The sequence below is a fragment of the Apteryx mantelli genome, chromosome 2, assembly GCF_036417845.1.
Source record: "Apteryx mantelli isolate bAptMan1 chromosome 2, bAptMan1.hap1, whole genome shotgun sequence".
NCBI classification, from domain to species: Eukaryota; Metazoa; Chordata; class Aves; order Apterygiformes; family Apterygidae; genus Apteryx; species Apteryx mantelli.
Window position 1 is genome coordinate 116,014,248 of NC_089979.1, and position 23,453 is coordinate 116,037,700.

The window sequence follows — 23,453 nt, forward strand, 5'->3', positions numbered from 1 at the left end:
AAGATTACCACAATCTCCTTAGAAAGAAAATCCGAGGGTGTAATCCTGGATGATTATGGTGTCATCATGTATCTCCTTCATTATTAAATATGTTTATAATGTTGAAGGAATATGGAGTTGAGAAGAGAAAATGGGGAGCGTGGAATAAACTCACAAACACTTTATTAATAAGGAGAGGTGTGTTACTCAGTGGGGCAAACTAAGTAGTTTGTGTAAAGCCCCCTGCCCATTAAATCCTTATTCCACATCACTCTGTCCTGCAGTTTGCATTCGGCTTTTATTTTTTAGGAAAGAGAATAGCAAGGTTTTCTTTCAAAGAAAATTTGGAACCCACAGGGCTGAGCCTTGCCTCCTGGCGCGGTCCTGCACTGGAGGACGGGCGGCATTGCCCTGGGCTGGCTCCTGGGAGCACGTTGCTCTCTGCGGCTCTGGAGGCAGCGACGGAGGGTTGAGGGCAGGCGTTTGTCAGAGGGGCAGGATTGGCCATCTCCAGAGGCTGTGCTGAAAGAGGTTAGCTTTTCATTTCCAGCTGGTATAATTAGCGTTGCACTCGGTGAGGATCTGGGACCGTGAGTCCTTACAGAACAGGTGTAATTTTTGAGTCAGTCTAAACTCTCACCTCGGTCTAAATGTCTCTGGGGCTCTGTTCCTGTTCTCCAACGGGGTAGCAGATTGTAAAAGTTTGAATTACACGGGCATAATAAATGCCAACTGTTAAAACTGGCAGTTCTTGTAAGGCCTCAGGACTCCCAAACATTTGTTTTATCACAAAAAGAGAGGCAAATATGTAAGATTAATCACTGATTGTGCAAAGCCGACAGCTAGCTTCCTTGTTGAATGGATGTAGTTATTCACTGAATGGTTCTGTGTAAAGGAAAAGACAAACTGCAGTATATTTCCCCTTCAGTACGTCAGACTATATAGTATCCTAGTAAACATATACATTCATGATCCAGTGAACACATATTAAAAATGCCATAGTATAAACTGCAAGCTGATAGCAGAAATGGACTTAATAATCTTCTCACAGTGGGTGCTGGTATCCTGTGAAGAGCTCTAGGAGTCGCTGGTATTTGCATTAGTGATCAAGGGGAGGGTCTATACTCAATCTTGACAAACAATGTAAACTCGACAGTGACACTGGCGAATGGAGGCATGCATTCAGATGAGGCTATTTCAGCTGATGAAATTCAATATATGCCGAGTGAACTACTTAAAGTCTTCCTGTATACAGAACACTGCATATTCATTCTTTTTCCTCTTTCAATTATCTCTGTTAATGCATACTAATATTTGCACTGGATCTGTTGTGCTGAAATGAAAAAGAGGCTGAATCATATCCAAGGTTGGCGTAGTCTTAGGGAAGCTATTTTGTATCCAAAGGGAAATTCAGCGAGGAAGCCAGCACATTTGCTCCACCAAGTAGAAAAACAATTTAAAGTAAATGCTGTACTAGAATGTTCTCATTGAAGCTGATGATGTGGCTAACAGAAGTAAAAAGCAATATATGACTCAGTTCTCCACAGGGAACTTCTAGAGTTTGGAAAAAACATTGTGTTTTTCCCTGTTTCGTTATTGGGGATGGGAGGGGTGAAAAGAGATAGTCCTGTGAGTATGGATGGCAAAGGAACGGAAGACGGCACGTTGGGTGATACTTGCAGCTCTGTGTCAGATTCCAGCTGCGATTCAGCAAATCATTTAAGAGGTTCAGAAATAATGACCACCCAAAGCTGTCATTTTATCCAGTTAATGGACCTGTCCCCTTCCCTTCTTTTGGGTCAGTATCTTCTCCTTACAATGTGACTAATGATACTTCTCACAGGAGTATTATGATCCCTTTAATGACAGTAAATCAAGCTGAACTTTTTAGATGCGAGATGTCAGGAAAGTGTAGTACTGTTGTTATAGTTGTTACTATTGCCCACTGTAGATTATGCTCTCAGTAGTGCTGGGAATGTGATAATCCAGTCTAAATAAATCCAAGAAATGCTAAAAGCTTAGTTCTTTACAGTAGGGGCTTAGACTCACATCAGTGGGCAAGATATTGTTGCAGCAACTTACAGTGGACCATCCAAAAGGAAAAAGTCCCCCTGCTAACTACGCAGTAGAAGAAAATGACACCAACTCTCTAACAAATCCTGTGCAGCCACTGCTATGCATGCATCAGAGGTAATATGATCCAGCAGCAAAGCCTTAAGGTTTTTGTCACTCCTTTTTTTCGCTGCTTTAATAAAAACAAAAATTCCTGTAGACAAAAGGAACTGGTTTCTGAAAGGCACACAAAGACTTTCTGATATAATCACATCTTCCAGGCAAGCACACCCCTTCTTCGGTTGAATTTCCTTGAGTGAGAGATCCTTTCTAATGCACTGGTAGTGCTCTGCCAATATTGGCATTGTTAGAATAACAGTAGCTAGGCAGAGTGCCAGGCATATTCAGGGAACTGGTTGGGCCAATGTAGACTAAAAAACTAATGTATAGAGGGTCCTTTTTCATTAGAAATAAAGAAAAAAGTTTCTTGACTTCATTTCTTCTTCAAGGAGATCTGTTCATTGTGAAGATTCATGTAGCATAACCACATAAAAATCAGTTGTGTTTGTACATTCAGGATGATGTTAGTCAAATATAGCCTAATTTTGAGGCTGAGGAAGTTATTAATATTTGTCCAGATAGTTAATTCTATTAGCTCCAATTGGTTATTTTGGGTTTCTAAAGAGGTCAAGGAATTTAGTTATCTAAGGCAAATCTAAAATCCTGAGTGCGTATTTATACATCATATATCTGCTGTGAGAGATAATTTCTTAAATAACTTGTCCATATGTATTGGACTTGTCAAAATTAATTGTACAGCAAGATATAGCATTATATTACGGTCAAGGGCAGTATTAACAAGCTCTTCCTCCCAGAGATATTTTTCTGTGTATTGTAAACAAAACTTTGACAACATGTCTTTTTCTGCTATTGGCACAGATATCACATGCAAGAGCCTGTTAAACTTTAGTTGGACTGGCCATTCAATGAGCAAGGATATGGCTTAGCTCCACCAACATGTATTTTAATTTTTCTGTGCATTGTTTTGTTATTTTCTAGTCTTGCCTGCAGATATTGTACAGATACTGACTTTGCTACTTGCTGCCTTGGGCAAATAGCTTCTGGAGATTAGAATGTGGCCACCAAATTCACAAGCCATTGTAATCTGATCAGAGATACAGCTTTACACTTACCTGATCAAATTGGCTTTCAGTTACAGAAAAGTCGAGCAGGTTGTATAATGCACATCCTCGGTTAGATCCCAGACACCTATCCTTACATAAGGTTGTGCTTTTCATTGCAAGGTCTTTGGGAGAAAGGGTCTCTTAAAGATATGGCTCTTTTGTGTTTGGAGCATTTTCTTTTCCTTACCCAAAAACACATATACAGTGTTGTTGGTTTTATAGTCAAAAGTGTATTGAAGTAGCTAGTGAGCAAGGGTGATCCAGAGAGCCCTAAACTGAAGAAACCTAAAGGTTAGACCACACTGAATTCTGCTGCATGATCTCAGTCATGCCGAAGATTGACCTCCTACTGCTTTAGTCAGAGCGCAATGAGTTTCGCTTCGTGTAGGGCAGAACCAGTCGAGTCAGCCTGATTGATTAACTTCCAGTCAAGTCAGTTTGATTAGCTGACTTAGCTTGGCTTAGCTTTGGTGCACCTCACCTTGTGGACTTTCAACAGTTAAGCAAAGCCACGCTGCTTGGAGGGAATGGGGCTGTCTAAATTGATACCCTTCTTTTTCTTTCCCAGAATACCTTCTCCTCGGACACAGGGAAGAAAGGCAGCATTTGACACTTTTCTTTTTCTTTTTTTTTTCCAGATACAGAAGAGTAAAAAAAATACATATATAAAAAAAAGAGACTGCAAATTTCTTTCATCATTTTAGCTGAGCTTCTTCATTCCTGTTCTCCTCCTTCCGCAAAGACCAGTTTCTGGGGAAGGCGTTAAACAACTTTCAAAACACTCCTCCTCCCACTGGCTACTCACAATTAATGACTCTGGGTTCTAGGGTGGGGGCCTTGTTTTGGGGGTTGATTTTATTTTTATTTGTTTGTTCATGTGTGTGTGTGTATGCGTGCGTGTATGCATTTTTTTGTTGTTTGGGGAGCTTTTTGTTGAAAATAATCTGGTGGTTTCCTGATGCAGATGGTTCCATTTCTGGACAGGTCAAGCAAATAGGTGAAAGTCATCTTCAAAAGTCAATTTTGCCCTTTGCTATGCTTCAGCCTGTGAAACCTACATTAAGATGGTTTAAAAGAATATCAAAAATCATGGAAAGAAACTTGATAATACTTCACTTTTTTTTTTCTTTTTCCCAAGAGGCTTTCCAACTGCCAGTAGACAGAGAATTTGACTTAAGTTTTACCCTCACTATAGAAGATTTTGTGCATATGAATGGTGAATTTGTAGCGTTAATTGACCATTTTTTAGGATGTGATGCTTTTCCTGGGTGATACAATGATAGCAAAATGTTTTTGTTTCTAAACTGCAGGTAAACTCACTCAATCCTTGGTTTTATTGTGTTTTTGCAGTTAGTGAAAGGAAAGACGAATCAACTAAAGTGGTATTCCCTTGGTGCAAATTTTGTTGTCAGACTCTGAGTGCATGTACTTCTTGACGTGTCTGCCTTAACTAGAGATTACAAATAATGAGCTTTTTCCCACATTTGTTTATGGGCTACTTGTAACCACTCTTTGTCTGACCTGAAGATCTAAGAAAAGGAGGGCAGCAGGGAATCACACAGATCAATTCTTACTTTCATCTCAGTGTGACATTTCTTTCATTAGTTATTGAATGGACAGGCCAAAGGAAAGGAAAAGCATTATTGGAGAAGTAGGGATAGAGAAAAACAAAATGAAACAGTGTGTCCTAAATACACTACTGGAGTCAGTAGATATAACTGTGGCATCCAGTGGAGCTAGACACATGGAAAGAAGCCATCATTTTGGCCCATTTTAAAGAGGAAATGTTAAAAATACCTCCCTCAGGCCTTGATTCAGGAAAGTATCTTTTTATGAAGAGTGTTAAACATTTATGTAAGTGCTTTTCTGGTTTGGGATCTTGGTAGGCATGCAGTTAATTATAAGTAATTTTACCTATTTGTGTGGAAATCAAGACAGGCGTATATATGCATACACTTGTTTTCTGCCTGACTCCCTTTTCATTCAGGATGCAATCTTGCTGTGATAATCATATATATATTTTACAAGGAATTGGACTGCTGTCATGGCTCTTCGCTATGTAGAGAACATGCAAAACATTGGCTTAGGAAGGTAACTCATTCTTGTGTTCAAAAGCACAGGATTTTACCACCAGCCTATATTAGAGCTTGAGTCTCTGTCCTGCTTAAACTGTGCATGTACAGGGATGAACTTCACATAACACTAGCAAAAGTCACAGCAGTGAGCTCAGCCTATATCCACATTTAAACATGAGTACTTTCTCACTCAGGAGTGTTTGTATCTGGGGTTTTGATTATTGCGACTAGAGACATTTTGAGTTCTTTTTTTGGACACCAAAGTTTGAGTTTGTTCAAAGCCAGAGATTTAGATTAGGTTCATGCTATGAAAAGGTTGCACTTAATTCTGTATTTTCAGAAGGAAGACATACAAAAATAGCTCTTGCAGTTCTCAGAACTCACAGTTAGCTTCACTGTACTGGCTCGTTTAAATAAAGTAAATATAAGGGCACAGTGTGTTCCCATTCGTGAGCTCCTGGTTCAATGGTAGCTCTGTGTGCATATCCTGGGTTAGACTTACTGAGAAAGAAGGGGTGCTGAGAGGACAGTGGCCACACAGGCAGTACAGAGTGTGCTCCCTGTCGTGCAGTGGGGAAAGGGCTGTGTCATCCCACACTTTCCCACCTCCCCTTTCCACCCACCGTGAGCTTTCAGCCCCGATAAGGGCGGTAGAATATGAGATCCAGCCTTGACCAGGTTCTTTAACGGGACATATTGATGAAATATCATTAATACAGAGCTAAATACCACACCGTTGACTCAGTCCCTGAAGTGAGAGGGAACATACCCTGATTAAGAGCTTGGTCAGTGGAGCAGAATTTAGTCAATATTTTTTTAAGTTATCCTTATGTAATGTACAGTGATGAAAAATACCTTAGATCATACAGACTGGAATCATTTAAAAATGAAAATTTTATTCTTCATCTACTTCTGATATTTGTTTTCTTTCTTTCTGGGACTGACTCCTTTCAGATAGTGAAGCAAGACTGCTTTATTCACATCTGGTCAGTCCTTGCTTCTCGTGCACTGGCACAAAAGTGTGAAATCAGATTGGAGAAGGCTTTTTCTTGACTGTCAAGGTTATTCACCACTGGCAGAAACTAACAAGGGAGTTTCTGGATTTGCCATCTCTTGGGGCTGCAGATCCAAACTGGATGCTGTTCTGGAAGAGATGCTATAGGCAAAGAAGTTACTGATCTCAGCACAAAGGTATGTAGTAAAATGTTTTACAGTATACAGGTGGACAGATCTAGCTCTAAGATTTTCCTGGTTTCTTTAAAGTGTCCGAGTATGGTACAGTGGTACAGCATTTTTTATAATTTTTTTATTTTCACTTAAAAAAATCCCCATGAAATCTCTTCTATTAGCTTGGAATGATACAAAGTGAAAGTGAAATGTAGAAATTGAGATCCTACAAAGAGACTAGGCCAGATAAAAAAATCTATCATGGCGTCTCTTCCTAGGATCACACCTACATTACTATACTCTGATTATCCGCCTCCCTGGAGCACTCTGCAGCATTGTGCTAATGCATTGTGAGCCAAGGAATGGTATATTTAGACACCTCCCAGTTAAACTAGAGATCAGCCACTGTGCAGTTGTGTAAAAAAATAATAAAAGTTAAAAAAAAAAATTACAGAATGGCTTTCTCTTATTTTATTCCACCGAAGAAAAAGAAAAAAAGAAGGATTAGGTCTGTATCAGCTAGTGGCATGACCTCTGTTTATAAAGAATGAGAAAGGATTTCTGCTGTTACATCCTTACTTAACTTTCCCCTGGATGTATAGAAATTATGTTTTCAGATGCCTTCTTTTTCCAGCATCTGTAAGACTATACAAGTAAGGAATAAGCCAGAAAAACTGAAAATATAGGGCCAGTAATGGTGGCCTCATGCTGAAATGTAGTAGACTTATTTGGGAATGCCTACAAGCAGGCTCCATGGGGTCTTACGGGGTCAGAGAGCACCTTATGGAGGGAGGAATGGACGGGGAAGTTGTGTGCCACTAAGATGGCATGCTTCTGCCTCTACGAGGGAACTGAATGTGTTCTCCAAAAGCTTTGCCTTGCTGGATAAGCACCAGCCATCTTTTACTCCCCAGAAACTGTTGTCTAATGTAGGAGGGAGAATCCAGACACTTTACCCCCTTAAAATAGGGAGAACTATCACTGGAAGTATCCCTGCCAATGTTTTCTCCTTTAGCTGGAACTGGTCTTGAGGGAATTAGCAGACCTCTCTCTTATGGTGACTTAGCACTTGAGCTCCTGACTACACGATAATTATTAAAAAAAAAAAAAGCAATATGTCATTATCCTGATCATAACTTAAATGACTCAAAGGGTGGCAGTTCTCTGGTCTGCACTCAAGCAGTGATTTAAACTGTGTGTTTCTGCGACAACGGTCAAGAAGTGTCCGTACATGTGAAAAAAGGGATTTGTTTATTGTAAGCTTTTTAGATTGTAATGGCTGTGATGCAACCTTTCAAAATCATAGGATCAAGTACTTATGCCCACCAGCTTTCCTTGCAAGCTACACAGCTTCTTTTGTCTAAATTATATAGTCAGATTTCTGTGTTTCCTTATAAAAAGGTGATGGATATCACTGTTGCTTTCCATATTAGGGAAAGAGGATAGTTGCCATAAATCAACTTTTTTGCTGCAGAGGCAATAAATAGGTAGGAGATTTAAAATTTTTTTTTAAAAAAGCTTTGCTATTTTAGGCTTAAAACATACTTCAAAGTAGTCAATCTAAGCAGACTGATGCTTACCTAAAAGTGCAGCCTTTTATGTAGCTTCAGCTGCTATATTTTCATACAGTAGGATGTATGGTAGCAAAACAAATCTGGAATTTGGGAGTCTGGTTCCTCATTGGTGAATGGAAGAGGCAGATTCCTCTTTCTTGCTGCTTTGTTTCTTAAACATATATTTGCAGTTGGAAAGAAACTTTCCAAAATGTAGTTGCTTATGTCAGAGAAGAATGGTTTTTGCAACCTACCATTTGAATATACAGTGTTTGCATATGCACACACAAAGGTCATACGTGCTCAATCTAGAAGCAAAAACAGTTCAAACTAGACAGTTTTTAGTACGGTAGAGAAAGCTGCTTTGTAATCAGAAGATGCATGAGCTCACCTAGTTAAAGGGAACAGCAAGCACTTTCATTGTTAGTCCTTGTAGATTCTACAGTGGATCTCAGACCTGGTTTTTAATTAAAAAACATGATAATCCATTCAGATTAGAAATGATGAAAACTGACCAGGAAAGTACTTTTATGGCCTCAACTACAATCAGCTAGTCTATCTCCAGGAACTCATGAGATGGTCTTAAATATTTCTTAGTGGCTCATTTTTCCTCACAGGTCATTTTGTAATAATGAAACTTATCATCCTCTGCTGATCTATACCATAGTTTAGCCATTTATACTCAGCAAATGACAGCACAATCAAATCCTTTTACTTTATTTTAATCTATCACCTCATCCAATAATTAAAAGCAAAAGAATGACCCTGTGCTTTCCCATGTGTTGAACCAGTGCCGATCTCACAGGTGTGCTGGTGCAATGTCTGAAAGCCAGCATGCAGATCTGGTAACACCCCAGCTGATGCTGTTAAAGAGCCTTGATTATATTGTATAGACTCCATGCAAATTGCTAGAGAGAGCAGCTGTCACTGCTGACCAGGTAGAAAGGAAAAAAAAATACATGGGCTTTCATGTTTTTAAGGCACGAATTCTACTCTCACTGAAGAGGGTAAAGAAGCTTATCCCACAGCACAAGCAGGTCTGCCTCAGTCTCAGTTTAACATCAGGTGTATGTCCTACTGTGATCCTCACCCTGCTTCCATGGGCAGACGAGTTTTGTAATCCCAAGACCCCCTTTCCCTGCCTGATTACTGTGGTCAAAGAATAAGCATAGCACATGACCACTGCTGATGACACTTTTCTGTTAAAATGAAACATGGTCCATGCATTTCCATTTGCTGAGTCCGTCTTTTCCCCTTGTGTTTCCATTTCCCTTTTTTCCTGAACAAACATAGAGATTTCTGATCTCTACCCCAGCATGACCATGACACACGTTATCAGCTCTATGCCTCTCTTAGAGGCGTGAGCTCTCTGCTCTGGTGACTTGAGCAGAGGGTGGAAAAAATGGAGCTACTTCCAGGCAAACTGGCTCAGGACTCGAAGCCATGAAGGCCTCCCAGTCCAGAGCCCAGTCTTAGCTAATTCGCTTTAATATCTAAGCACACAACAGCACTCACTTACTAGCCTCACGGCACCTTCTTGGCATTTTGCATTCTTCTGATTGCTTCCCAGTGTGTGTGTAGGCTGTTGTGTTCTTGTAATCCCCCGGTTTTAGAAGCTATCCAGTGGTAGGAGGAATATATGTAATCCCGTTGCCTCTGCTGGTGGTTGTAGGAGTGCATATATCAAACTAAATTACTTATGGCCATTGGGGTTTTCTAGTGATAAAACCTAGCAGTAGAATGGCAGAGTGGGCGTTTTCCTTTTCTTCTTGCTTGGATGATATTTTTATACAATTTTATATGCAATTTTTTTAAATATTTGCTATTTTTATTGTAGGGTTCTGGTTGGGGTTTTACCAGAACTTCTGGTTGTCTACAGGCCCAGATTCTCACAGGAATATTTTCCTTCCCTTTCCTCCTCCCCCTTCTTCCCCTATAGGCAAAAGCCATTGCATTTGCAACATCAGCTTACAGCAAAATAACACCTAGGGCCTGATCACTCTTTTAGTTGCACTGAAAACAAAGGAAGTTGCATGCAAAGTCCTGCTAGTCCCACTGCAGCATCTGGGGCCAAAGGCTAAATACCTGAAATATGTGCATCTTGTTAAATGCAGGACAGTTCTGTGTAAAGCCAGTGCATCAGGGTAGTGCTGTCTTCCTTTGCTGTGGTAGGAGCTGCTTCCACCACAATATGTTTAAATAAGAAAATCTCTCTGTGTCCATAATGCTACTTTTTGCAGCCACTTTACTGAGTAGGCACTTCTAACAAAGGTATGTGTTGGTGCACTGGCTACCTTCAGCAGGGAGGAAGGGTGAACATTATGGCTTACCTGTGGCAGTAGATTTCACTGCTCTTTGCTTAAATATATAGTGACAGGTCCTAATGAAGCTAAGGAATGTTAAATCTATTTGTAAGGGGGATAAGGGAAAATTAACCAAATTCAAGGATCTTGGTCTTGTAAAATAACATTTTTTCAGCTGGCATTCTGCAGGGAATTCTATGTATGAAGTTGAACATAAACTTTAGAGTATGTTTTTATTAGCAGAACTGATAATGGAGATGTCTGTCTTGAACTGAACTAAAGTAAACAGTATACACCTGTTCTCTAACATTTTTCAAGGAAGCAAGAGGCAGGTTATTGTACTATTTTGCTCCAGGGGATGGAAAACAAATCAAAATCCATTTTGAAAGCAAAATTCAATGCAAGTTTGCTCTTGGGACTGGGTGGGTAGGGTATCCAAAAAAACTATTTGGTTTGTAAAGATTCATTAAGGAAAAAAAAATGCAAAACTGATATGAATCATGCCATGTAATGCCAAGTATTCTCAACTTTTCTGAGAATAATTTTAAACAATATGTATTTATTGTTAGTTCCTTATTTGAAAGAAGAGGCTTGTGGTCTCTAAATGTATAAAACATTTTTCAACATTCCAGTTTTTCTGTAACTGAGTCCATGTATGTTCATCTTATTACCAAATAAAAACAATGAGGTCTCTGCTCCATTTGATTTGAAGGGCTAGAAGAGTTGATTTTGTTCTGGTGCTTTCTACATCCAATCCAGGCATGGGACTTGCCCTTTGTTTTCCGGTATCTAGCTCCAGAGTACTAGCAGAGTACTAGTCAATAATCAACTATGTTTTAGCATAGTGGGAACATTGCTTGGACAGCATCCATTGCTCATCACAAACCTCTATGAGGAGGATGAGTTAGTGGCATTATCTCATTTCCTAAAGACAGGAAAATTGTGGTAGAGGGTGGAAATAACTTTTTTAAGGAATCTGATGTAAATCTCTACCTGTCTGGAGATTAGACTTGTTAACCTCATGATTCCCCTTTCCTCTAGATGGCAATATCCTTTGGCTTTCATTAATCCCAATTTCAGTCTGCCCTCTTGCACTGTCAGTGTCTGTTTGTGAATATATGACATCTGCCTGAAATCAGAAATGCTGTGAGTGTACTCATCATTCTCACTACAATTGTGAGACTGTTGGATCTGGTTTCAAAACCAAATGTTGCCTTATATTCTGACACCAAATAGCTTTGGGGGGGAGGAGGGGGGGTGTTATATTCTGATTTCAGCTTTCTAACCTTCTTCATATCTGGCTTTTAAAAATGATAGATTTTTTGTTTCAAATCCCAAGCATATTTATTGAGTGCCAGCAAACACTGTTGCCATCTGTGGTTACACGTGTGTTTTATGGTTTAAATGAAAAATGCTGTCTCCAAGAATATACGTAACTGCCTTGTGAAGGTAATCACGGAGGAGGATGGTGATCCCACATTTAGAGTGGTAGAGCCTGGCAAAGCATTATGTTGACTCTGTCTATGTTTGAACACGAAGATATCCCCAGTCTCTGGGTCTCTTCTAGGAAGACTGAAATCACAGCCCATAAGGGCGTTCTAAACCAACAACAGAGGACTCATGCTCACTGAAACACTTGCTCACATCACTTTTTCCTATGTCACTTGGAGCAAGAGTATCGATCCCACAGGGCTGGTGCCGTGTGCTCATGAACTACATCTCTACATGCCATCTTCTACAAAGTAAATTATTCCACAGGTAGACTTTGGAGGTACTTATGAAGCACCACACAAGTAATGAATAGACTATTCCCACACTGTTGCTGTTTTTCTAGTTGTTTGCTAAAAACAAACAAACAAACAAAAAACTTATCAGATCCTTTCCTTAAAAAAAGAAGAGGCTTTCTAAGAAGGATGTAAAGTTCAGATGTTCAATGTAAGCATGAAAGGCTCCATGTATTCCCTTTTGTCTGAAATTCCAGCTTTAACTGGTTCCTTTCTTCTGTCTGAGAGGTTCGCTGGTATTGATTTCCTGAAGAATGTACAATGTGCTTGCCACTGTACCTGCTTATGTTCTGATAATTTCCTGTCTTGGTTTGATTCTTAGTTTACCTCCAGTCCTGCAAGTAGACATGAACCCAAGCCACTAATTTTTTATAAATATTGAGGGCGTTGACGCAGTCAGCTGTGATCTTCAGATCTAAAATGCAGACTGTCTCACGTAAGCGTAAAGGGAGAAAGTATGGCTTGAAAAAGGCATCTAGTGTTTTGGGCAACTCATCTCCACTTGCAAATACAGTATCAGGGCCCTTTCTCTGGATTATCTATCCAATGACATAAATGTCCAGAACTATTATCAACTGGTGGTTCCCAAAGTGATGCCATCCGCTCATTGAAACACCACAAAGCCAAGGTAAGTGGCATGTAACTGTCTTCAGTACCTCATTAGAGAGTAAAATTGACGTATTGTCAGTTCTGTGAGGACATGGAGGTAGCTGAAGAGCAAGTTGTCTGAGAGTTTGCAATGGTTTGTAGGTACGAAACTTTAGAAAACATCTATTACTTAAGAATAAGAAACTTGCAGAGTCAGTAACCATTGTATCTCCACCCAAACTCATTAAGTGCTAAACATAAGAAGGATGTGATTGATGTTGACTCCCCTAGATTAGAAGAGGAATATTTGGCTATTTGACCAGGCTTGTGAGGAAGTTAACCTGACCTAAAACTGTTGAAAAGAAATGGCAGAAGACAACATCACATAGTGGTGGTAGCACTAGGAAAAGTGTTTTCATGGCTGGTGGGATTACAGTTCACCCACCTCTACTGAAACTAATCTTTCTCTTTAAAGGTCCAGAGCGAAGTTCAGCTGACTCACTGGGCTCAGGTTCCTCAGCAAACCGTCTTACCTTGCCAGGTCAGTTGGTATCACTGCACTGTAATTTGCTTATACACATAGCTTTAGGAATAGGCAGTCACGAAGATTACTAGTTTTTGGGAGATGGACAGAAACAGGTGACTTTTCTCCAGGAAAGGCATGACTTTTACCCAACACATTTAAAAAGTTAACACCATTCACTGGGAATGAAGAAATGAAGTTGTTTTCAATTTTCTTTACCACATTTATTTATTTGTTTTTAAACAAATACATTATGTTTTGTGGGTTACACTGCATGCTCAACAGACTGTTTTAATTTGCTCATCGAATTTATTTGGGCCTTTGCCACATGGACATAGGTGCTGAAGGGGAAAAAAAAGAGCTTATTTTGTTGGCCTGAGCATAGTTCTGTGTGTGTCCTTCCCATCCCCCAAATCCTTTTGCCTCTATTTCACCCTTGATATAACCACTTTTTTAATTCCTTCATTTTTGTCCCACACAATTGTCAGAAGAAAGGGAGGAGAAAATGGAGCGGTTACACAAAATAATGCACAGTGTGAACTAATTGTCAAGATGCTGCCTCAGCACAGGCGTATACAAGGCCATTCCTATACTTGTAGTTTGCAGTCAGTGAAAGAAAGGGTAAGTCTACATGAAGACAACAAGAAATCACCAAGAAAAAAAAAACTCAAGCAAAGTAATGAAAAAAAGTTTTACTAGAGACATTTTCTTCAGCGGCTGCTGTGCCAGCAGACAAGGTGCAGTGTGGCTCCATATATAGACACCAATGTGCGATAGCAGGTTTTTGTGCTGTTTGAGTTCTTCAAGCTGTTCATGGTATGATGCTGTTTCACAACCGCTACCTTAGCAGATTGTTTTCCCAGGCACAGCTCAGCCACCACTTGGATGTAACCGAGGAAAAGAATGGGCAGGAATGTGAGAGAGATTTAGAAATACTATTTTTCCTTAATAAAACAATATGGTCCATGAAACACTGTGCTGCTCAAGAACACAAAATGGACAGTCACTGAAAGTAAAAGCTAAACCTCTGGGCATTGTGCTCACGTGAAGACCTTTATCAGGTAACTAGCCTGAGACAGTTTTTAGATGGAAAGTGCAGTACAGTAAATATCGTAAACACATTCTCTTAACCTCTGAAGTTTCTCATCATTGACAGTGGTGATAAGTATTAGTTCTATATATCACTTATTTCTCATATAGTCTCAGCAGATGTTAAATTTTTGTATTTGTATTGACGAGGAGCTGCTACTTTGGAAGTTTTCACTCAGGATTTTCTTACAGGTTCCAACTTTGGAATCTTGCTCTTTGGAGATTTTTTTTCCAGAGAAGAATTTTTTTAAATTTATTTTAAGGAAAAAGTGTAGAACAAAGCATTCGTGACACACTTCAGCCCTAACCCTCAGTTAATATCAACAGAACTAATTTCAAAACTAGCTCACTTTTAATACATTGCTGGCATGATTACACTGGATGACATTTATGTTTAACAAGTTCAGTTTGCACATTGCTTTTTCATCCATTTTTCCAGCACTATACTACTTTTAACGTACCAGTCCATTAATGAGTACCTTCAAATAAGAAATTCAATGTCCTTTTTTATGTGTATTACTTGTTCTTAGCCTGCAGATCATTACAATATAAAGGTAGAGTGTATAAAGCAGAAAAGAGGGTTTTGCTATAGACTACCAGGCATAGCTTCTATTTATCACTGACATGCTGGTTGACCTTGCTCAAATTGCTCTTGTGCGCCTCAGTTTCCTCATCTGTTATTTGGAAATAATAATGCTTTTCCCATTTTAAAACCTTCAGATCTAGGGATCTGTTGACTGGTCTGATTAGAAAACCATCAGTAGGAAGGATCTACCTTTAAGAGAGGAGAGCAATCCGCCCAGTAATGCCCCTTCTTGCAACAGAGAACTTTTCAGAGTTGTGCTGATCCAGCCTTTGTGGATTTGCTGCCAGTTCAGGGTTACTTCCAGAAGCAATACTCACTGCGACAATCTCACACTGAATTTTACAGAGGTGTCTTCTGGCTGACACTTATGGAAATGACTAGCTGTGTTTTGACTCTCTCTTGTTAAAGATTTCCCACCTCAGTGTATGTTTTGGCATTGACTGGTTTTGGGACTTGGTAGGTTTCCTCTCTTTGGCTGCTTAACAATGGTACCTTCCCACGTATCCTCTGCTGCTGTTTGCTCGAGTACAGTGTGCAAATCAACTCTTCCTATGCAAGTATTTAATATATATGATGGGGAGTAGATAACAGTGTAATATTTTCTATTTATATATCCCCAGGGATGCATTTTGTTTACAGCCATTATGATTTTGTCTTTTATGCAGTATATGATCACTTTTCAGGGGTTTGCTTTTGCTGGAGGCAGCCACTAATTAATGTTTAGTTAAGAAACAGTCTGCTGTAAACACACACACATGCACACAATTTTCTATCTGAGAAAATGTCATTGTCTTGCTGTTCTTTTTGTGAATTGCATGCAGTGCCTTCAAAAAAAATGGGAAGCTTTATTTTGTTGGGTTTAGTTTCACTTCTGAATAAGAGATGCTGACAAGACCAGACAACGTACGTGTGTGATCCTGTCTCTCTTTACCAGCCAGTCGGTCACTTCTTCCCATCAATAACTTCTTAATCTGTGCCTTGTCAATTTAAAGTGCATTGGAGTGAGAGGAAGAAATCTTCAAAAGGTCACAAAGCTTAGAAATTTTATGTAAGGGTAAGTGGCAGTATACGGGAGAGAACCCTGGTGGTGTTCCACCTGGAGATGTATTGTTGGACAAGCTTGACCATTAGTAAAAATCAGAGAATCCACACAACAATTCAGCCTCATGCTGTAGCAGGTGCCTCTGCTGCTTCATTGAAAAGCTCTGTTTTCTCAGTCCATAGAGGATGAACCAACTGCTGCTCCAAGAAGCCTGCACTTTAAGTAGCAAGAAAGCACAGTAAGGGCATCCATGGACCCCAAAATGTTACCTACAATCTGATTGACTACATTTTTTTTTTTGTAGCATGTGAGCAGTTTGAAGAAGTGAAGAATACCTACCCATGCACTGAGTGCTCTATGCAGCAACAAAATATATATATTTTTCTAATTAGGTACCTTCATTCATCAAAAGGACATGCCTTCTGTTCCTGTCTTATTAGAAGGCTGTCAGACCCACAGGCAGTACTTCTACTCTTCTGTAATGCACCCTGACTATTGAATAGGCATTGAAGGTCAACATTTTCTCCCTTCCTTTTATATAGTTCACATCCTCTCCAGAACTGCCAATTTTGTACATATATATGTGTGTGTGTGTATATATATATATATATATATATGTATGTATGCACATATACACATCTTTGATAAAGCACAGGTGGGAAACTGAGAAGTGGGAATTCTTTATTTCATTTGAATCTTTGATGCATTCATTTGGCTACAGAGCTTCAGCAAACTGAATTCTTTGATGCATTACAGAAACCTCAGAGTATAAAGGTATGAGTTAAAGACAGGGTTTATTCACTGGAACCTTTGAGAGAGAAAAAAAGTCTGAAATTGTTATTAAGGGTATTCATTTTTTTCAGTATTGAGGGTAAAAAGAAGTTCCATTTTTTTAAAGTCACAGCTTTTCATACTTGTCTTTGTGGTAATAGGCACCAGAGAAGTGTTGCTGTCTGGTAGAAGCCTGGAAAAAAGTTGTATTTTTCCTGCTTCCTGTGCAATTTGTGGTAATAACTGAGAGAAGAAGAAAAAACCCAAAGGGTTCCTTCCCCATATGCTTCTCTTTTGAGCACAGAGATAGCTATGCTTGGTAATATCAGCAAATATCAGCACAGCTAATATCGCTGGTGGTACTCATCAACAGAGTTTGTGACAAGCTATGGCACATCTTCATATTCCTGAAAGCTGGATCTAGTGCAATGTGGTGGAGTGGGGACTTGCAGAGTTTGGGTTGTCCCATAGGGCTAGATTGTAACATATGAGTGGACTTGGCATAGAGGAGAGTACACTATGCATTTGGTTAGTGGATTAAAAAAAACAAAAGAAATTTATCCTTAGTTGCAAAACCCTCAGCTATTGTTATGGTGACTGCCCATCAAGTAGCTGTCTTTAGACTCTCTCCTTGAGGTGTCCTGTTGAAGGAAACAGTGGGCCCAGTGAGTTTTGTATAAACACATAGGTTTTTTAAAAAAACTCCTAGGAGACTGATTCCCCCCAAGTTTAGAACCCTTCTTGCGTGTTTGAGCATCTTTAATGAAACACAGTCTTGATTCTCCTGCTCCTTTGTCCTTGAGACACTCCTGTTAATTACAGGAGAAAACCTTTCTCAGTGGCAAAGAATGGAAAACAGAGAAAGAGAAAACCCTTCTGAACCTGCTCTCTCGATTTAACATCAGAATACTGAATAGGGAATGCAAGTATCTCTAGCTCTCCTGAATCATCTCCTAGTAAAAATGCCCAATGAAGTTTCCTTACATAACCAGTGAATTTCTTTTTTTAGCTAAATTAGTAAATTGCCTTTATTGATTATAAAAGCCTTTCATCATTCCTGTAGCGCTTTTCCTAGGATTTTCCTTATCCTACCTGAATAACCATTGAAGGCAAAAGTCGCTCTAGCTCTGCAGGGGCCTGTGGGGAGAAGGTCTGTATTCACTACCTCCCTGCAGGCTTTTCTGGATTCTTGGTGGTTACAAACCATAGTCAGTTCGGTGAGGGAACCCACTGCTGCCTTGTCTGTGGTGTGCCAGGGTGCCTTAGGGCTTGCATGAGTGCCTGGAGAGGGGTAAGAAATACTGCTGTCCAGACCAAGCTGTGTCCCAGAAACTGCTTCAACCCCAGTGCCTCTGCAAAGCCACCACATCCTTCACAAAGAAAGGATAACTGAGAGAGACTGTAGTGTCTCATTCTTCTTCCTAATCCAGACTCATTTGCACCTTTTTGTAGAACTGAGCAAAACTGGCCTCCTCCAGGGCCAGTCGTGCCAAGGGAACCAGACGTGTTTCATTGCTTCCTCTCTGCAAGAGGTGAGCTATGGCTGGGTCCTTTTGCAGCAGCAGCAGCAGAGCATGGGATGGCCACCACCTTGGTGGGCAGACCTGAAAGCTGAGCTTTGTCTGCTTTTTGAGCTGCGTTTTGTCCCTCCCAATTTCCTGCTTCCTTTTCCCCCCTCTTTCCCTTTCCTCCCATACTGAATACCTGCAGTAACCACTCAAATCCCTTTTGCAGATGCAGCTTTTCAGGTGATTGTTTAATGTATTTTTTTCAGAACCAAATTGTTTTCCAACAGATATTCGTGAGTAAAAACCATGCTATCAATTCAGTGACTGTGGTCATGACATTATAGAAAACGCATTTCAGTGACTTTTTTAAAGGGACATGCCTTTTGAATGAACAGAAATTTTTATATCTGCTTTAAACTGTTTTAAAGAGAAAAGAAAAGGATATTGTTGTTTTGTCTTGTTTTGTTTTGTTTTGTTTTCTGGTCACGGTGGAATTACTATATAATAACAAGAGTTTCATTTCAAAGGCTTTTGTTGCTGTAACAACTTCTAATAGTTTGAAATACTAAAATTGACTATATCTTGTTTTTATCAGTCAGCATTGCTAGCAATAATTTCCTTTTATTGCAACCAGGCCAAAACTATTGCAAATTAGTACATGTCTAGGGAAGTCAGTGGAGCCAGACAAATTCCAGCTAAGAATTTGAGTCTAGTATACAGCAATTCTCATGGGTCATTGTGATAAATCCCCTGGTTTTAAGCTCAAATGCAAAATAGCCATCAATGCTCAGTTAGCTCAGAGCAGACTCCTCAGCAAACTATTTTCTCCTGTTCAAATTTTCCATGGGATTGAAGCTCCTGGCATTGTATATACTGTTACTTCAAGAACGCCTCTGCAAAGTAGCTGGGTTTTGATGGGCTAGGTTGATCACATCACCTAGTGGGTGCATGGTGCATTTCCGGGTCAGTTTAAAAAGCAAAACTTGTGGCAGTGTTTGGCACTCCTTTGGCTCCTTGATTCCTGGACGAGTGGTTTAAACTGTGGCAAATCCAGCACATCTGTACACCTGTCCTTCTGTCTTATGTGCCTCTGCCACTTTTAAATGAGTCTCCTACGCATTTGCTATGGCTGCTTGTTGGAGCATCCACCAGCTCATGCACCAGGATAGCTTGTGATGGAGTGGCTCAAGCTCCTAATCTACCTCTAGTTGTGCATAGTAGGTTGCTTTTGTGCTAAGCATAGGGGGAGGAGAGGGAATGAACTATTTTTCTTCCTTCCTTTATCACATATTTGTACAAGTTGTATTTTTCTCTAAAACCTGCTAGCTGGTGTGCTGTAAATGGGTTTGCAGTTGTCCTCAAATACTGCCCCAGTTTGACTCAGAAGTTGTAGTTAAACCTAAGGTGAATCTGATCCAACATATAGGGTTTTACCAAAAACTTAGGAGCAGATGACAAGTTGTACAGTCCCCTCCACTTTGCAGGTCTCTCTGAAAACATAGACATCACTTAAAGGTGTGTGTCCACCTCAGGAAGGGAACTGGTGTAGGAGGGTATGAGGATGGCAGCCTAAACGGCGGAGGTGCAAACAGAACCTGAGGTCTAGCCTGGGTAAAATCTTCCAGGCAATCTAGACAGTGAATTCAGCTCCTTTTTCATTTACAGTTGTCCATCAAGCAGCGGCTCTGACATGCAGAAAGGTCTCTTTCATTTGTGATGACTGTGTATCTTAAGCAAATCAAGGCATAATGTTGTCATAGGGCATACAGTTTATACCAAGGAGCCAGCAGGAGTCCAGACCTCTGTCAAGAATCAAAAGAAGAATTGCGTCAAAGAAGTGATGAAAAGAAATAAGGGGTAGAAATGGTCCTAGCCACCTCTGATGTTTGCACAGCTGCTGCTCTGCAAGATGCTGGGATGCACGTCCTGCTGGCCAGTGCAAACAGAGCAGCTAACACACTCTTCATCTCCCTGCTAGATCAGTGTCTGAACTACACTGAGATTGTCTCTCTGCATGCTGCTTCCTGTGTAGCCATCCCAATCTACACTAGCATTGTTCAAATACCTGTACCATGCTTTCATTGTGTGGTGTAGCCAAGATCTTAAAAATAATTCTGATTATTTTTCCTAAGTAAGAAAAATATAGGTCCATATCTTAGCAGCATCAAGGTTAGAAACTGGTAATACTTATGTCATTCCATGAATGTGAAGCTCCTGAAGACCCTGACTAACAATAACCAATTGAGTCCCATAAGCATTCTCTGAGGTAAGTATTCTTATTATTATCATCATTTTACAAATAGAGAAACTAGGATGAATGGTGCTGTCCAGATCACACAACAAGTCAGTGAGAAACCTGGGAACAGGCATCTGGAGTCCTAAAAGATAGTCTTCTCCCATCACCGTCTCCTATTTGGAATCATTAAAGCCTAAAGAAATTAAATGGCATGGATTCCCTTTATCAGCTCCTGTGTTTGGATGATAAATGGCACTGTCAGTGTTCTGGATAAACCCCTTATACTTATTAGCCAACTCATCTCTGCTGGCAACAACTCCAGTAAAATTCCAGTTAACAATAAACATTCCCCTGTGCTGAGCAATGGAAAATCCAATAATAGTTTGGCTGAATCCATGCTGAGTAAAGAAAATGGAATGAATCTGAAAAGTGAATGTGCCTGAAAGAACAGTAACTCATCTAATGGCTACTTTTCAAGCTTTTAATCCTGCTTTTCTTAATGCCAGTCTTCTTGAGAACAGGAAAGGATGTGACTATGTACGTATGGATATGTATTTCTGTAGTTTATGAAGTCCATACTATTTTTTGTCCCCTATTTCCTCAGATGTATTAGAGTACAGTTAATCACTCAAGGAGATTAACAAGATGAAACTGTAACTGTGTTCTAAAATTTGAGGTTAACAAGCTCCTAAGGGGGAATCTTTTAGGCTTATTAGAATTTATGCTGAGGGCAATGACTTTTCTTTGAAGTGCTTATCATGCTAATAATTCACTTACTGCTTGGTTATTTTGCATTTAATAACATAGAGCAAGACAAATACATTTTGGTCATAGTTATGTTTCATTTCTTATTTTATGTGTGTAAAGATGTAGCAAAGTAAGACATAGATTCAAATAGCCACACTCTAAAAGCTGAGAATAGTCAGGTTCATACATAGCCCATGTGTGACTTTCACAATGGCCTGCAGTTTACTGATAAGTCATACAAAAAAACTCAGATCCAGCTATTCCCGAAATCTGGGGAAACTGTGGTCTCAGTCCAGACTTACTGCCTCAAGCTAATCTCTTGTTCAGTGATAGTTTGAAAACAGCGAAGTGCTCAGCTAACTACATGTAGATAGGTTAGTTGTTTCTTCATTTAGACTTTTTGGTACTTTCATCTTCTGTCTAAATTTTTGTTTCTTAACCTTGTGAATGTTCCTTTGGATTCACCTGTGTTGATATGATCTTCTGGGAGGCCTCAATAAGGGCATAATTTCAAGATTAAGCATTTTGAAGTGCCTGATTGCCTAGATTTCAGTACTGGAGACATTTGTTTTCTGTTCTAGAGATTTATGTATTTTTTATAATACATATTTTCACATTAATTTTCCCTGATGCTTTTTCTAACACTTTGTAATCACCCATTAACTCAAAAAAGTCCTGGTTCACAGGCTGAGAAACCCTCCTTTACACAGACAGGCTGTACTGAGCAGGATGGACAGAGCTTCTGACAAATTCATTTCTTGTCCACCAGCAAGTGAATGGTAGACATGGTAACCATCGTTGTTCTTGCTTTATCACTGCCAGCCATCAAACCTCAGCTGCATCACTTCAAGAAGCCCAGTAACAGCTCAGGAGCCTATTTGCCAGCCTTTCACAAGAAATCTGAGGAACATCCAGTGAGGTATAAGCTGCTTGACCAAAGGGGAAGGATGAAAAAGATTCAGCATATTTCTCAGAACTGGAATAGGAAATAGTAGAGGAGATTAAGAGGCATCTTCTGGAATGACGCTTCTCACAGTTGGATGGAGGATACTGTGTAATCTTTGCACAGACCACACTGCATTATGCAGCAGGTATAATTCAAGATATAAGCAATTGTATGATTTAACCAGATGATACAATGGACACTTCTGCTAGAACTGTTTTCAATAGTCTTCTTATTATTGGAGCATATGTCTACTTAGTACTAAAATATTGATAGTACTAAAATATTGATCTGTTGTTTAAAAAAAAATTGCATACCACTTTCTCCCATCAAATTAAGAAAGTCAATATTTTCATAGATAGTTGGGCTCCTTATGGTGTTCTCAATGTGACCTTCTGCCTAACACAGGTGAGACAACAACTCCTGTGTCCAATAGCATGAGAAAGTTTTGCCTTACCTAACTGCATTGAGAATAAATGGTTTCCTGTTTTAATGCAATAGATGTTCAGGAGGATGAAGGCAGGAGAGTGGATTAAAGAGTCCTCTCATTTCACCCCTTAGGAAAAAGAAGATGTAGCACAGCATTAAATACGTGCCTTGCATGATCCCTATTGAAAGTTTAATGCCATCAATTGTCTTTTTTGGCATTAATTTATGTGGTTTTGTTCCCATGTATTCCTTTGGTGCACACAGTGTCCCATGGAACTGAGTTTCACAGCTAAACTTGTCCTCTGTGAAAAAGTTCTTGTTGCCCCTGGATCTTATCCTGTGAGAAACAGAGGCAAGTAACTCCCTATTTGCTTTCTCCAGGCCCCCAGTGATTTATATACCACCTCAGCTCTCTCTTTCCAAGCTGGTGAATCCTATGCTGTTGCGCTCTCCTTGCAATGAAACCTGTTCTACTTTTGATCTTTGCTGCTCTTCTCTGTATCTTTTCTTTCTTTATTTTTTTAATCTGTTTTTGCAAGGAGAGGACCAGAACTGTGCACAGTACACAAGATGTGGGCATACCAGCAATTTCTAAAGTAATGTTATAGCATTTTCTGTTTTACCTTTCATGCCTTTCCAAATATTTTTTAAAGTTGTATTGTCCTTGATCGCCGAGTGGTAATTTCTGTAGAATTATCAGTAATGATTGCTGATTAATTTATAGCCCATCAACACATATGGGGTCAGGGTTGTCTCTCCTTATCCACATTGTTCTGCACTTACCAATGTTGAACCAGTGGTTTTGATGATTACACTGAAGTAAACTTTTTTTTTCCTTTATATCCTTTATTTTTGTGCCCTGCTTGTTTTCTTCTTGTCACCTGTACCTTTTCC

At 39.7% G+C, this 23,453-nt stretch overlaps 1 protein-coding gene across 1 annotated transcript in view; it reads left to right on the top strand.

Moving 5' to 3' along the window:
- The window catches only part of PDE1C (phosphodiesterase 1C), a 308,630-nt gene extending 286,181 nt beyond the window's left edge, over positions 1-22,449 (top strand). The window contains exons 20-21 of the mRNA XM_067291281.1: positions 13,161-13,226; positions 22,010-22,449. Coding sequence (XP_067147382.1) covers positions 13,161-13,226; positions 22,010-22,179 — 236 coding nt within the window. The 3' untranslated portion in view covers positions 22,180-22,449. The remainder of the gene's footprint in view (positions 1-13,160; positions 13,227-22,009) is intronic.
- The last annotated feature ends 1,004 nt before the right edge of the window (positions 22,450-23,453 follow it).